General features: G+C 40.9%; 1 protein-coding gene across 6 annotated transcripts in view; it reads left to right on the plus strand.

The window, feature by feature from the left end:
• UMAD1 (UBAP1-MVB12-associated (UMA) domain containing 1) overlaps window positions 1-16,718 on the plus strand; it is a 37,537-nt gene that overhangs the window by 4,145 nt on the left and 16,674 nt on the right. For all 6 annotated transcript variants that reach the window (XR_014517754.1, XM_083468647.1, XM_083468648.1 and 3 more), the window contains exon 4: window positions 16,399-16,460. Coding sequence is in view for 5 of the 6 variants with exons in the window: in XM_083468647.1 (XP_083324773.1) it covers window positions 16,399-16,460 (62 nt within the window). In the remaining variant the exon portion in view is untranslated. The remainder of the gene's footprint in view (window positions 1-16,398; window positions 16,461-16,718) is intronic.

The raw sequence follows: 16,718 nt of genomic DNA on the forward strand, positions 1-16,718 counted from the left end.
CTCTGGGCTTGCTTCGCAAGACGAAAACGTCTCGCGACTTTTTTTCTTTGACTAAAAACAAAGACATGTTTTGTTTATAAAGTTAATTTATTTTCCCTTAAATTTTTGAACTGCTCTTTACAGTATGTGTGACTTTAAAGAGCAGTTAATAAACTGTTGTTGTACCAAATTTGGCTTTGTTTGGACTTTTTTTGACCATAGGAACGCATTAATTGATTTTCAATGCATTCCTATGGGATTTCGTGCTTCGCAAGACGAAAAATTCGCTAGACAACAAAAATTGCGGAACGAATTAATTTCGTCTTGCGGGGCACCACTGTATTTTCTATTTCACCTTTCTTCCAAGCTGGGATTCAAAGTGGCTAACAACATTTAAAAATACCATTATAAAATGCAAACAAACAAGCTTAAAAACAATAGTTAATATTCATCAAAACACATTTAGAACCAGCATTAATATACAGTTTGCTGTGGCATTTAAAGCACATGGCTTTCCCCAAAGAATTTTGGGAAATGTAGTTTGCTAAGAGTATTGGGTATCATAGCTCTGGGAGGGGTAAACTAGAGTTTTAAAGATTATTCAGGGAAAACCATGTGCTTTAAATGTATGGAGTGTGTGTGACCTTTATTCTGAGGCAGCATTTAGTGAGTGACCTAGTTATGTTAGCAGCCTCCTTCAGCTTGGTGCCTTCCAGATCTTTTGGTCTTCAGCTCTCATCATCCTCAACCATTGGCCATTTTGGCTGGTGGTGATGGGAATTAGAGTCCAAAACACCTGGAGGGCAGCTGGTCAGGGGGAGGATGTGTAATCCCTGTAATGTTGGCTCCTTAAGAGAAATAGAGTGACATAAGATTCTTGCAGAGCCTGTGTTTGCATAGGGGGATTACCGTGATGATACTATTGTCTTTCTGTGGTGTTCTTCAGCTTACTTGATCCTATTTTGAGGCCTAAATATAGTGTGCGTGGGGAAATGTACACCGAGTTCGATAAAGATTTTGTGACATAGAAATGACTAATCAATAGCCCTGAATGACAACTGAGTCATGGACACAGGAGAATCAGGAGCAATTGGGAACCGATACAGGATAGTGAGTCTTTCCATTCCTGGGTGGATAACAGCTCCTCTGTTGTTTCTGCCTCTAAGTTTGTGCATTACATTATCTCTCCGGGGGAATGACAGCCTTCTTCATAAATATCCTAGATGTGAGACTTGTCAGCTAGTAACTTAAAAAGTTCTAAGAATTCTTTCCCACGAGGGTTTGTGCGCTGCGTCATGCATGCCCCAAATTCTCTGTGGATTTTTTGTTCTTGAGAGTGCGCGAGTGGAATTTATTCCAATCATTTGCCTGGGGGAATTAAGTAGTAATATTTCTTGCTGCATGTTGTTTTTCAGTAGGAGTTGCTTAGTACCAGAGCATTTGTGCTCAAGGGTATATGCTCATGTGTACCCTGCTGGGTGGTGTGCAGAATAGTTTATGGTCTTGGAGAAGAAACTTTTCAGATCTATTAGCTTGCTGAGAAAGGAGGAAAACAGTATTTCTTCCCATATAAATGAAATTAAGTACATGAAACACTTGCTGTTTTTCATTGGTTGCCTGCGTTCAACTTTGCTTGCTGAACATTTGTGATAGTATTTTGAACTTCTGGGTTTTCTGATTCAATGAAGCTTCAAACAAGATTGACTTGAGCCCATCTTTCTCTCCTTTTGTTTTCCTGAGAAGTGTCCCAAATATAATATTTAATTTCCTAGAAACTGGAAGAATCAGGGTTAGTCTTTGTGACACTGTTTATTTATTTCCAATATCTATATGCCACCTAATGACAAAAGTCCTCTGGGTGGTTTACAAGTAAGAATTAAAAACACAAAATACAAAAAGAGAGAGAGTCACAACTGAAATTGTCCATGTTGGTTGCTATGGCTTGGGCTGGCCCAATAATGAAACAGATTGAGACCATTGTCGCAGGTGGTGGGTACAGAGGCACTGCCCCTGTCCTGGGGACCTTTCCCCCCACCTCATTATTGTACATTCGGCGAGGCAAAGATCTTCTGCCACTGCCTTTACTTCCTCCTCACTGCCTTACTTTGCTTAGAGAAAGGGCTGAGAGGGTCCTTTTTTAGAGCCAGGCATTTTGAGTGAGGGGGCCAGCAGAATGCCTGCACTCCTGTCATGGCAGCTTTTTAAACTAAGAATTTAAAAAATGCTTTTATGGAAGTTGGAAGTGCATTCTCCTGGCCATCTGACCCAAAATGCATGGCAGTGAAGAAGGACCCTCTTCAGCCCTTTCTTAGGTGAGAGTTGAAGGCTGTGGTAGAGAGCCTCCATTAAGTTTCCTGGCATTATAGTCATGTTAATATGAAGCAACTGCGTGTAAAAATGCTGTTTCCTTGGATGACTAGTGCAAGAAGGAATAGCCACTATTCTATACAATGTATTATCATTGTGTTCCTTCTTCTAAAATTGCTTGCCATAGTTCCATAAAACTTTTTCTATGCTATATGATTGGCACCATATCAAGATCATATGTATATTCAGGAGAGATGTGCCCTCCTGGCATCAACAAGCTTCATTATTATTACTTTTAGCTGCTTTTATTATATGTTTCTAAATCACCTTGATGCTCATGTAGGTGGTGATTCAAAAATGCGTAAATAACAACAATATTAATAATTAGTAATAATCATTCTGTCCTTCCTGCAAAGTACTCAGAGCAGCATACATAAATTTGCTCCCTACTTAGACTTCATTTGCAAAACAACCCTCTGTGCAGGTGAGGAAGGTAAGGCTGAGTTTGGACCAAGGTCACCCATTGAGCTTTGGGACTAAGAAGGAATTTGAACTTGGGTCTCCAGGTTATTATGCTGTTATGCTGTTCGTACTCGCAGCATAATAACAGCTACCCCACATAGGTAACTGCTGCTTCTGTTTTGTGTACGAAATACTTGCAATGGCTCTGCCATGACTGCCCTTTTCCATTTGGAACGGTTTCATGTGTTTTATCATTGTAATGGTTTTGTTGGTTTTTATAGTTGTATGTTTTGTTGTTGTAACCAGCCCTGGAACTTTATGATGAAGAGTCGTTAGGAAATCTTAAAAATAATAATAACAAACAAACAAAAAATACCCATTCTTAATGATTGCACTGGTGTTCATCAGTGTTTCCTGCTTACCAGGATTTGAGGTTAGTTAGCAAACTCTAGTTGAGAAGAATTCTGGTTATTGATTGATTGATATTCTGCCTTTATTTCCTTATGGCACTCAAGGCAACAACACAGAGCGTTCCCTGCTGCTAATCACATCAAGACTTGGATTAGATTTCGCAAAGTTACAGTATCATATGCCTTAAGACCATGGCCTGAGTCCACTATAAGCACTGCTAGCTGGGCTTAAAGGATTGCTGTGTAAAGATGTAATAAACTGGGGTCAAGTATGTTGTCCTCAAAGTCTTGGTAAGCAGTATAGAACATATGGGGTTAGAATGGCTTTTAGAGATGGTTGTGGCTTTCTAACAATGAAGTGGTAGGAATTATGTAAAGCGGTAGCCAATGGGGTATCGTCTGCTAGGTGTTGAAAACTACGACTCCCACCATCCCTGAGCATTGGCCAAGTTGACTGAAGTTGATGGGAATTGTAGTCCACAACAATTGGAGGACACCATGTTGGTTGCCTCTGGTGTATACTGTTTTATTTATTGGTAATTCTTATTGATTTGTCTTTCTGGCAACCTTGCATTCATTCCTTGTAGCATTTCAAATGCTGTTCAACAGGTTTCTGCTCAGTATGCATTTGTTGCAAAAGTGCTGGGGGGGGGGGAGAGATTTTTAATAAGCATCCCACCTTAATCAACTGCTCTATGCAAAAGTCGATTGGGACTTTTTGTCTACCGATTGTCACTTCTTTATAATAACAGCTATATTTTGAAGTGTGAGTTTCTTTGGCTATCTTGCTCTTGCCTGTTCTGTGAATAACAGGGTTAAAAGCTCCATGTGTCTGATTACTGTAGTTTGAGTTCACTGGGCAAGGAAGATGAGGGAGACCTGAAAAACAACCCTCTCCAGTGTCACTGATTTCTAGTCGCATAAGGAGATAATTGCTACCCCTTCATTCAGTGTGGAGTCAAACTAATTCTCTTGGGTTCTGGTTTTACACAAAAACAAAGTGCAGTATTGCTTTTGCATCATTAGGTGGCATCTTGCTTCATGCACTTCTCAAGTAAATTGAATACAGCATTATTGCCAAGCTAGCTCTTTCTCCTACTATGGTTTGTGTGTGTGTTTTAAGAATCTGTATGTCTGAAGTTTAATATAAAGCATAAATGGAATGATGTTTTCAGCCAGAGAGCAAATTTGAAATAATGGGACCAAAACCCCTAGAGCTGATTAGTACAGTCTGAAGGGTCACACGAGAGCCCCAAAACACAAAGGAGTGAATTTGCATATTTTTACAAGAGGAAAATAACTGAATGCAACAACATGAGTAACTATCAGCTTCATGCTTTATTAATACTATAAAAGAAACAGAGAGAGTTGGCTAACTTAAGAGTACAGTTGAGTTTTGCTTGAATGAGCTCAATCAACATCTCCTATGCAGATTAACAGAATTAGGTTACCAAACAATGGACCTTCATAATGCTTTGTAGTATAAGCAGGTGTGTTTCTTAAGAGTAGAATATGCTAAGTACAGCTTTCTCTGGACTTTGTATATTACCATATCTGAATGTTGGCATCGCCATTCAGAAGCACAATTGCCTGTCCCCTAGCTGTTTCGTCCATGGGTCCAGCTTATCATATAGTTTACAATTCTGTAAATACAGTGGGTGTAGCCTTTATGAAAGAACACCTGGCACATTTGGTTGATAATGTTGTTGTAGTCATTTGCAAGGTGTTCCTATTCTGGTTGTCGAGAACACGAAGTTTTTAAAGTTGCTGATGGTACATAAATCCAGTTGTGCTTGTAAACCTGCACCACTCTTTGGTCCAACAAACACAGTTACAGGTGCTTAAAGTGTGTTTTGATGGGCTAATGCAAAACTTAGTAACAGGACTCTAAATTATCTGAAGCTTTGAGGTTGGGACCCTTTGAGCAAAGTGCCCCTTCCTGTTTTGACACATTGTGGCTTAGGATAAGCAAACGTGTGTGTGTGTGTATGCGCGTGCATGCATGGATGCAAAAAGACAGGAGTCAACTAATCTACTTCTTGCACATAGTCCTGGCAACAACACCTCACCCACTCTGGAAAATGTGACAAGTCGCCATCCACTTATTTAGCTGGATGTACACTGAACAGTCCTTCCCTTCTCGACACCAACCACTGCTAAGTATGCACGCCTCCTTCTCCCTGTTTCTCTGCACCTCTGTGCTAAGGAGAGCTCTTGGTGGAGAGCTTCTGCTGCCTGGCAGCAGTGCAGCCTTGCACTGTACATGTTTAGTCCAGGATGGACAGCAGAGGCAGGCCAAGCACTGAGTGCTTCCTAGAATTCAGAAGTTTCAGAGGCGAGGAAGAAGCTTGCTTCTGGTTGGTGGGTGAGAAGAGGAAGGAAGTGATAGCTGCCACGACAGCCACAAAGAGGGACGGATGGAGACGGGAGAGAAAAACTAGTAAGTGGCCTCTTCTTAGTTTCAAGTTCAGGAGGCTCAGGCTGTCTTGCCCTCTGAAGCGTTCTTCTGAGATTGGAATTGGGCAGGAGCTTCAGAGGCTCTGGAGTTCAGCATGGCATCAGATAATAGTCCTGATGACTATGCATTTGGGTTGGCTACCAAGGCCACCCAAAATCTGTGGGCCCCGGTCAATGGTAAATTTGGCAAAGGTTGACTGTTTGAACTCTGTTAATAATCGTGCTGTAGTTTATTTAGATGGAGAATTGGTGTTTAAACTGTGCTGCAAAATGAGTCTTCCTCATATTCTTTCAACTTTAGCCCTTTTCCGCCTCTGTTAATAGTTCTGTATACGTTGGCCAATTTTCTTGAATTTTATTTTAAGAGGGTCGCACTCACCTTCTGTTTGAAAGTCACCAAAACTTAAAGCTATTCTGACAGTTCAGTCCTTCCCCCCAATGCTAAATGGCAGCTGAGTTTTGGTTTCACATAGGTTAATAATAACAGCACTGAGGGTCTATAAGTTCAAGCCATTGGGGTCTCTGCAATCTACACAGAGACCTGGTTTTGGATCCCTGTCTAGCAGCAACTACCAATGTTGAAGACTTCCTGGATTAACATTGTAAGCATTGCTTTGCCTAGTGTACAGTAACTTTAAGAGTTATGACCTTGGCCAAATACTGCATTGTCAGGTACAGAATTGGGTTCTAACCATCTGCAGTCACTAGTTTGTTCTTGTTCGGGCTTGCACAGTGTTGGTGTTTGACCTGTACAGTTCAGATTTTTTGCAGAGTGAAAGACTACTGGCCGTAGACTGCTTCAGGAGTTGTGAAGGGCAAGTATATATTGGGAAGGATCCAAGAATGCTGAAGTTGATGTTGAAAACCACTTTGTGGGAATACTCAAAAAAGAAAAATCCTTTGTTTATTGACTATGTGCTAGCAAATGACTTCTGGCCTACCTCATTACTCTTATAGATAACGAAACATAAATAGTGTATCAGGAATACTTCCCATATTGAGGATTTTATTTACTGTTCCCTCAAATCATGAATACAATCATAAGGTTGGAAAGATCAGTATATAGTGCATCTGACTGAAGGGTGAGCACTTTCATCTAGGATTCTAGATTGTTTTTTGGTTTATCACATGATGTTCTGTGGATTTGGCTTGTGATCACAGCATTAATTTGACTGCAGCACTTTACTGCCAACTCTTTAAAGACATCAGGTTCACCAGGAGAAGAGTGTTGGATGTGGATTGTGGGGGGGGGGGGGAGAGAGACCCTCCCTTCTATAATATTTGGCCTTTGGAATTGGTTGGTGGTTATCTAGTTCCTGAGGAAGAAAGCATATAAACCTTTCCTAGATTCCTGTTTTACTTGTGGACAGAAGTCTTGATGAACAGTTGTCAAGTTAAGCTGATTCAAAGGGCAGGTGAGGAAAGAAAGCAACCATTTGGTTTGCAGGCCTACAGATTTGTTGCTCATTTCTTTTAAATTATTATTATTGTTATGTATTTATTTATATCCCACCTTTTTCCCTGTTGGGACTCAGCGGCTTATAGAGAAAAACAAGAATCACTAAAAACACAGAAGAATTAAAAAACAATTAAATATTGATAGAATTAAAATTTAAAAACCCAAGGGACTTCACCTCAATAACTTGGTGTAATTTGATCTATCTTATATATTTTTCAGAAAAACAAAAACCTGCAAGTGAATTGCGATATGCTTTAAATACCAGTTTTAAGATATATATTCCAAAAATACCAGTTTTACACGCCACCCTACAGTTGATCCCTGAAGCCTTCTTTAATTTATTATTAAAATATTTAAACCCTCCTTTTCGAGCTCAAGAATGAGACCCGCAGGGTAGCTAACAACAGAGAGATGGCAAGGCATTGTACAAGAAACTTAAGAACAGCACAGATATTCCAGTATCAGAACAAATAAGTAGCAGCAGAATTTAAGAGGCAGCCAGTTCTACCGAAACAGAAATCTTTTGATCTGGTATTTAAAGGCCGATTTGATCTCTCAGTGCTGGGCTTTCAAAGCCTCGAAGCCACAACTGAGAAGACCCTTTCACCACTTCTGATGGTGATGAGACAAGGAACAACAGTTCAGACGATACTGTCATAGATCAGTGGGCAGGCAGGATCGTAGAAGATACATCAAGCGACTTAGTCCTAAGGCGTTTATGGCTTTAGAAGTAATAACCAACATTTTGAACTGAGCTCAAAAGCAAAATGGGAGCCAGTGCAGATGGAATATCAGCAGAGTCTTCTGATTTAAAAATCCTGGCTATTGCATGTTGGAATAATTGGTGTTTCCAAATGCTTTTCAACAGAAGTCCTCTATATTTAATCTTGTACATGTGTTGGTTATGTAAATAATTCACTTGGAAACAGGGCAGTTGGATCTGTTCTATAGGGCAAATTAATATTAGACACAAATGCTTGTTCATTCAAATAGGTTGCCATGAAATACAAAGGAATGGGAAATGTGTGAAAAGGTTAAAACAGAAGCGCTGCATAATTAGAAAAGGACAGTAGAGATGCAATTTGTTTTCTACAGTAACTGTAAATTTCTGAGATGGGGAAACAGCACAGCATTGTTCAACAAAATGCAGGTGGTATTTTTGCATCTTATACTGAAGCAGTGCATGAGACAATATATATTATATTGGAGGCAACGCAGCAGGCTCCATGATGCCTCTGAAAAACTTCATTGGTTCCCTGGGGCAGGAGCCCCCAACTCTGAGCTTGTTTTAAAAAGGCTCTAGCCATCCCAGAAAGAAAGTTCTGTTTGTGTTTAATGGAGCAGCTTAGGCTTTGGTTTAGGGTTGGCATTTCTTGTGTCTTCAACAACTGTATGGTAGGCAGACATTCAACAGGTCTGTCCTTTTCTAGTATGGAAATACAATTATGTGAAAAGCTTCACCATGACTGGGCTGTCTAACTTTGTGATATGCCATAGTGGCCATTTTGTGACTAGCACCCACAGGACTCTTAAGATTTGAAATATGCCCACTGGTCCAAAAAGGTTGGTGACTTCTGTATTAGATGTTGGCATGTCTGCCATTTACTAGTTCCTCTGAAGTTGGTTTGCTTTTGCTTTGTTTAAAGCTTTGTATCAGTCCTTGAAATGAAGAGACTGGTAATATCAATTGAAATGACCACACATACAAACCTCGTTTCTCCACCCAAAATGGCTTTCAGTAACTTTTCTTTTTTTAGTTCTGGTAAGTACTCAGGAAAGAGTTCAAGGCTTGGTGAAAAAGAAAATGGAGCAATGGCCTTGTGAAGACGTCAGAACTGCTGTGTACTGTTTCCATGAGCCGTGTACATGTATCATTGACATTTTATGTTTATTTAGGCTCCAAAGGAATACCACCCATGCTCATATGCAAGGGCACTTTGGACTTTTATTTATTTTTGAACAGTGGGTTCTCAGTGCTGCAAAAGCAGTTTATGACTGTTGATGGGGATCTGCCACTTGAGAAGTAAAAATTAAAAAGCCACTGGGTGAGCACAAGTCCTTGGGCTGTTTATGGATTTCAGCCATTTGTCGGTTTATATTTATACTTAACTATTTTAAGTGCTGGTTTCACATGTGGTTCTAGTGTGTAAGAAGTGCAGGAGAAATGCTAAGGTTGCATGTCTTCATTCACCAAATAGAAAAACTTGCATGTGAAGTGGGAGCCACAAGTGGAAATTCCTGCACGGGTAGGCCAACTCACACAACAGTGGTAGGGTGGATTGCATGTGTGATGTCAAGGTTTGTAAGCACTGAGCTTCATGGATTTTTGTTCCCATTGTAAGCTCTGTATGTGTAGAGAAAGGGCATGCAAGTCCAAAGCTCTGTTCTTGCTTCATCATGCATATGACCTACATGCTAAGACCTTATGTGACATGACCTTGCATCTCTGCTGACTCTGTCAACTGAAAGTCTAAAGGGCTTTGTTAAGAATTTCTCAATGTTTTGGTGTATATCTCAAATAAGCAACATTATTGAACTGTGGTCAGTTAGGGTTCCCAGCACTTGTAAACCACTTTGGTCTCTATGCAAATAGCTGGATCTGCCGGGTGTGAGCTGAATTTTTATTTTATTTTATTTTATTTGTCTACCACCCTTTATCTTCAGATCTCAGGGCAGTTCACAACATAAAAATGCAACATAAAAACATTTCCCATCTCTTTTCACACCCCACTCCCTTTGAGTGTAGAAGCCTGAACTCCACCTGAATGGAAAACGCACCATTCCAAATTCTGGTTGGCTTTCAAGATCATAGCAAACAAGCCACATTTGCTTCCCTTTTCTGATGTGTGTTTTTTCTTGCTGATGCATCTGACAGCCATATGATTCATTTTTCTTTGCTAATATTTGTCAAGATAGTGCCATGAGATCAAGCATGATTCTTCGTCTCTAGCCAACGCCGTGCCTTCCAGATGTTGTTGGACTACAACACCTACCAGCCCCAGCCAACATTTCTAATGGTAAGGGGTCCAACAACATGTGGAGGGCCCCACGTTGGCTATCCCAGCTGTATACAAAAGGTCCTTCTGTTGATGGAAGCTCTCTGGTTCAGTAGAGGCTTCTGTTGGTGCAACTGGAACAGGGATGATTTTCAGCCATTTGTCCTCCTGCATCGATTCCCAAGCTATTTAGAATGCCCCCCAGCCCTCTAAATGCAGATTTGGAAGGTGAATTGCAAAAACCCACCTCTCTCCCAGTTTCAGTGCAGTAAGCCTCTACTGGATCAATGTGCAGGGATAAAACTAGGATAGAACCCAAAACTAAGTACTTGCAAACCTCAAAGTTAACCTAAAATTCTTAGGGGTTTTACTTTATTTTTGACCTATTTGAAATTACAGAACCCTGGAAAGAATGGGTTAGTAATCTGTTCCTTTCCGTACATAATGCCTGGGATCCAAAGAAGGGCATCCCCAGTTCTGTATCTCCAGGGGGTCTTTGGGCATTTTCTGAGACAGTGCCTCACCCCACGCCATGGGGCAAACCACTTCTGAAACTCAAGCGCTATTCTAAAAAGCCATTTCTGATACAGCATGGCAGTCAGCTCTTCAAAGAGAAAAAAAGTTCTGCAAAATTATACCGGTCTCATCTGAGCCCTCGGGCGCGGCTAATGTAGCTCTTTGAATCACAGCCAATGTGTCTGGCAAGGGGACTGGCATTGTTGCTGAGCATGATTAAGAGCTAAAGAAGTGGTGATAAAGGGAGGCTGAAGTAGATAAGCAATGTGGGGAACCCCCCCCCCAAAAAAAAGGTCCATAGTAGGAAAAAAAGCAATACGTTAACATTGGTTTGTTAATGTTTGTCTCCTCCTACCACTCCACCCCAATGGGTCTTGGTAGTGCTGTGCATGACACCGTCTCTCTCTGCTAAGTATTTCTGGAATGCACAAAATTGAGATTGTGATCTGGTATAGGGGCAGGATTTTCTCTCCTCCATAAAGCAAAAGGTAGGTGACCTTGAACAATCTGCTGCTGCAGATTAAGAACACTCAAATGGATCACTGAATAAGTATTTCATAAGTGAAGAGGGAGACAGAATGCTGATCTCATTTGTTATTGGGGGATGGGGGGAGTTTTAGGGCACGGGGAAGGAAACTTTCCCCCCAGTATAATGGTTATGGATGAGAATATTAATAATTTTATTATTTATAAACTGCCATTCTACTGGATTGCCCCAGCCACTCTGGGCAGCTTGGAACAAAATATTAAAAACACACTTAAACATCAACAATAAAAGACAATGATACAGTGAGGAACTATCTTGCTCTCAACTATGTAACAATAATCTTGAACCCTGCAGTAGATTTCCTTCTGTTTTTTCCGCTCCACCCTCACCAGTAATGTAAACATATTCTGGATAGCCTCACAGCTTTCACAGATCTACAGCAAAGCTTGTGTTGTCCTGACCTGGGCTTCCTCTGCCTTTCCCAAATGTGCCCTGAACAAAAACTACAAGTATCGCTGGAGTCTTGTGATATCAGCAAGCATAAAAAATGCAGTGTGTTCAGTGAAGATTGTCAGTGAAATGTCAGCAACCAGATAAATTTACCAGCATAGAATGTATGTCCACAGTTCAAAGATGGAATAGAGGAAAGATAGGAATAGAGGAAGCTGCTTTATATGCAGGCCATTGGACAATCTAGCTGACTGGCAGCAGTAGAAAAGGATATCGCCCAGCTCTACCTGAAGATGCAGGGAATTGAACATGGGATCTTATTCATGCAAAGCAGATACTCCACCACCGAGCTACAGCCCCTCTCTTTTGCCAGCCCAAGCAAAATAGGGACCTCTTTTGACTTATTATCCCTTCCTGCCCTTGAAATAATTCTGTTTGTGTGATCACAAATGTGTACATGCTCACAAATGCTACAATTCTCCCTGCACAAATGTCCAGAAAAGGTGGATCTAATCTTACCAGATGATTACAGTAGATGTGGGTATCTTCTCTTTAAGTATAATCCAGTGATGACTTACAGTTGAGTTGCACTATAGCAGTCAGCAGGATTACGTATGGGTAAATTATTTAAAGTTGGGGGTTTCGCCTGTTGCGTTTCGGGAAAGACAAATCTTGTGGTGTGCATCTAGTCTGTCTCTTGACTTAAAAAGGGTATTTTCTGCTAGAAATTAGAATGATTCTGCCTGTCTAACACATCTGGCAAATTATCACAAACTGTTGCTCTCTGCGTGGATGTGGCTTTGCATGCAGAGGGGGAAATTTTAAGATCAAAACTGAAGGCTGAAGACCAACAAAGCATCATACACACACACACACACACACACACCCACACACCCGATCCCCTGTATATTGAGGACCCTCTTTTAAAATATCAATGGCTTTGAAAAGTTGAAAGTAGTGTAGTTTTGCGTTTCCTGTGGAACCTATCAGCAGAGAACAATTTACAGTCGGTGCCATTCTTCACAGCTGAATGGAGAAGAGGTGCTTGTTCAGTGAAATGGAGCAGCTGCACCCGGTTTGTCCTGTCTCACATTAACATTTTGCTTTTTAATCAAGACCTTCACAGTCCTCTGCTACAGTTTTTCAGGACAGAAGTGGTCAGTAGTGAGGCAGCTGCAGCATAATTCAACATGTACATGAAAGCAAAATTAAAATAATAATAATATGGAACTACTGAGAAGTGAATTAATGTTGCCCAACCTTAATGTTGCTAAACCAAATTCAGATGGCAGAATGAAAACCTTGTTTGTTTGTTTTCAAAAAAAAGGGTGCTGCTAAGTATTCTCTGCTGCAGAATGGAGGTTTTAACACTTCTTTTTAAGCTCAACCAGAACTTGAAAGGATAGATATGTAGATGAGAATATATTGGTTTGAAGTCTTATGGCAAAATAATTGATGCCTATGCAATAGCATAAAAAGATCTGAGAAAGATACACTTTTCTCAATTTGTTTATGTATTGCTAGACTTCAATACAGTGGGTTCCCAAAGTGGGCACCATAAGGGGGCAGTGGGATTACCTAGGGGAGGCGCTAAGAGGCAGGCAGGTGCAAATCACTATCAAATTTTGTAAAGCTGATATCACTGGATCAAGTTTATCAATTTTGTTGAATTAAACTAAATAAATGTGCAATCAATCATTTATGTTTTTAATTTTACTGTGTTACTGTCTTCCTTAGTGGGTTGTGCAAACCACGATTCTAGGGGACACTGGAGATGAGATTATGGAACTAAGGGGGCAGTGGCTTGAAAAGGTTTGGGAACCACTGCTTCAGAAAACCAGCTTCTTCCTGGTGCTCGGAAGTCTTTACAACTGGGGTTGCAGAAACCCATATGAATTATCAAGCTGTGGGCTGGGAATGGCTTTCAGGTGGGCCTCAGTCTGTCTCCCGGCCACGCTGTTGCCTTTCAGCTATCAGCAGCAGCTGCCCACAAGCACCTGCAAGAGCAGGAGTTGGTTAAAGAGAGCAAGGTTGTAGTATGGAAAGTTGCCAGGCAAGGAGGGAAAGAGGGGAGAGAGATAACAGGAAGGAAGGAGGTGAAAGGGACTGATAGGAAATGGGAAGTGGCGGGTGCAGCGCTTTTTGATGCCCCGCTTTACACACACACACACACAAGCACACTTGCACCCCAGTTCCTCCCCACTTCCCATTAGGGATGGAAGCTTACACAAGCTCCCCTGCTCTCTAACGGCCCGGATTATAGCTGATGCAAAGTGGGTGCTTTCATACCAGAAGAAAGCACAGCCCTGCAGGTGCTTCCCCCGCAGGAAACAACTACGTAACTGGGCTGTCGCCACTCAGCACATGGGTTTGAAGGGCATGAAAGGAGCCTGCGCTTGACAGTTTTTCCTCAAGCCCCTGGGTCTTTATATCTGCAATTTGTTTGGACTTGGGGCTCTTATCCTGTAAGATTCAGTAATGAAATTAAGGTTGCCCAGTACTGTGGAATAATAACTTGGCAAATATCAGAAAGCATGTGTAAATTGACAGTTCAGGTTCTCTCTCTCTTTTATGTGTGTGCAGGAGGAGTCTGGCATCTTTCTAAGCTTAGCTTTCATCAGGCTAAAAATAAAAACTTTTGTTTTACATGACAAGCTGCCCTCCAGAATTGTTCTTTGCAAATGAACACTTTTGCATGAGGAGCAGTATCTTTTGACTCTCAGATTTGGAACACAAATGTTTTTGACTCGAGTGTCTCCTCTTCTTGCCCAGGGCCTTAACTTCGCATTCTTTGTGTATGCACAACTGTTGGACTGCCTTGGGCTGCCATCATGCTGCCTGTTCCACATGTTCAATTTTTTTGTCAGTGGTGCCAGGTGCAAACTCAGCTTTAAAAATGTACTTAGATTGGTTGCCACCACAATCTGAAATATTTAAAATGCTTTTACCTTCACTTCCATCTGTTCTTAACTCATAGTACTATATCAGTGGATAGGACTTTCAGGGCTTTTGGAATGGAACTGAAAGATCAATGTTGTTTTATTTTTGTTTTGATTTGATCCATTTGAGGATATGGGTCCATTAGCAAAAATGTCATTTGTACTTTTTAATGGAACGCTTTGGACCAATGTGTCTGTGCTCTTCCCACCTACTGAAACATGGAATTCTAATGAGAAACATGCCCTAGTTTGGTTCCACTGGGCTCCAGACTTTTGTCTTCAGTTTGGGGAGAGACTGTTGGGTAGATCTCTAGATGTAGAGTTCCTTGGGAGTTTTGATGTCAAAATAACCTTGTGTGTGGATTTCACAGAACAAATGGCTAGATTTTGAAACAGCTTGATAATGTAGTACTTTTCTGTTATTTTATGAGGCTTGCCTGTTTTCCACATAAAGCCTGGAGTGCTCTCCCAAGCATATGTTGCAGAACAACATGATAACTTATGGGCAGGTGAGGAAGGAGAGAAAATAGCTGAACCTGCTGGTACTAAGCATTCTGACTCTGTTAAGCTTCATGCAAATCTTGAATTTTAATATTTTGCTAAATCTGCTATGTACACATAAGAATACAGCTCCAAGTCTGGAGAAGACTCTGGGTGGGTGGTTATCCCTAATCATGAGATGTCACTTTGGGTCAGGGGGGCAGTCATTAGACAAATAGTTGCAACATTTTTGAGCTTTTGGTTTCCCTGTGGCCGCCTCTGGTGGGCTTTTTATGTCTTTGCACCTACTCCTTTCCTTTAATTGGCTAGCCTTGCTTCTAAAGAAGTGGCCAATAGAATAGCCTGCATTCGCTGCCCTTGTCAGGAAAACAAATGTTTCTGTTTCCCTTCAGGAGGCTCATGGTGACACAGTTTTTCAGAACACCCTGTTTAGTACAGTCTCCTGCAGATGTTCATCTGGCTTGCTTTTATCACACCAAAAGCAGCTTTTGTCAGAATCAAAGATAGAATGTGTGCTAGCCCTCTGTTCCACTTGAAGCTACAAGGATTGTGTGTCCTCAAGTATATCTACAACAGGTAAGGCCATCATCTTGATGAGCTTGGGCTTCGTGTTTTCAGTGTCCCAAGAGGTGTGACTTCTGTATTAACAAGCATTCAACCCTACGTTGTTTTTTTCAGGCAGCATGAGAAGGCTGAAAGTAATGATAACCGCATTCAAAAACAGTTGCTGGTTATCGTTGTGGTGTCTCTTTCTTCTAGCTTTGTGTGAGTCCTAATTTTAGAAGTTGTTGTGAAAGATATCTAGTTTGGCAGCATAGCAAGATCACAAACGAAACAGTACAAATGAGATTTCACAGTAGGAAGGAAATAGGAACCCATTCAGAGGTCTCAGTCGGCCACAACTATGCTACCTCTACTAATAATTACATAAGCATGGTTCAACATAGTAGACCAGAAAATTTGAAAATGCTTGATCTCTCCTTTTCAGTGAATTTCCCAGTGCATCAGAAGTATCTTCATTATAATGCAAAACATCTTTGATGTTAAAATTTGCAAACATGACAGCTCTCTACTGAAATGCAGTGTGACATGATGTGCCCTTTTGTTGAATAATACCTATGTTTTTATAAACAAGTTTGTATTTTATAAGTAGTTTTGAAAATGTTTCCAATAAGAAGAGAGGGAAGTAGTTTGTGATGAGGAAACTATTTATGAGAAACATTTTGCGGAATAAGAAGCTTGCTGAAGCACATGGAACACGTCTCATTTTTTCAGCTGTTTCTTGAACATCTCACTGCCTGTTAATTTCAGTGTTAGATGTCTTGATTTGGGCTGGGTTTTGGTGGGGAAGCAAACTGCAAACTTTTACATTGTAAGTGATGTTGCATTCACGAAAGGGACCAATAACACAAATCTCTTGCATTGTGTCTTCTAGGCAATACAGTGAATGAAGAAAGCAATGAGTCTTCAGGACCTGAGGGTGACCAGACTACACAGGTCAGAAATCCCTCTTTTAACTCTGTCTGATAAAAGGATATGGTTGGTGTTAGCAGGAGTTACTAAACATCAGCTGTGGTTTTCTGTATTTAGATAAGATTTCAAAAACGTAATTCTTTTTTCTCAAGCACTGTAAGGCATGCAGAGGAGGCTGACTTTTTCTATGAGCAGCAAAAGCATCTGGCACAAGTTGCAAATCTGGCCACACTCAGGATGGAGCCCAACCATAGTTCTGTCAATATTGTGGAGTGAGGCAGG

This window comes from Podarcis liolepis (genome assembly GCF_965112155.1).
Source record: "Podarcis liolepis genome assembly, chromosome: 12".
In the NCBI taxonomy this organism is placed as follows: Eukaryota; Metazoa; Chordata; class Lepidosauria; order Squamata; family Lacertidae; genus Podarcis; species Podarcis liolepis.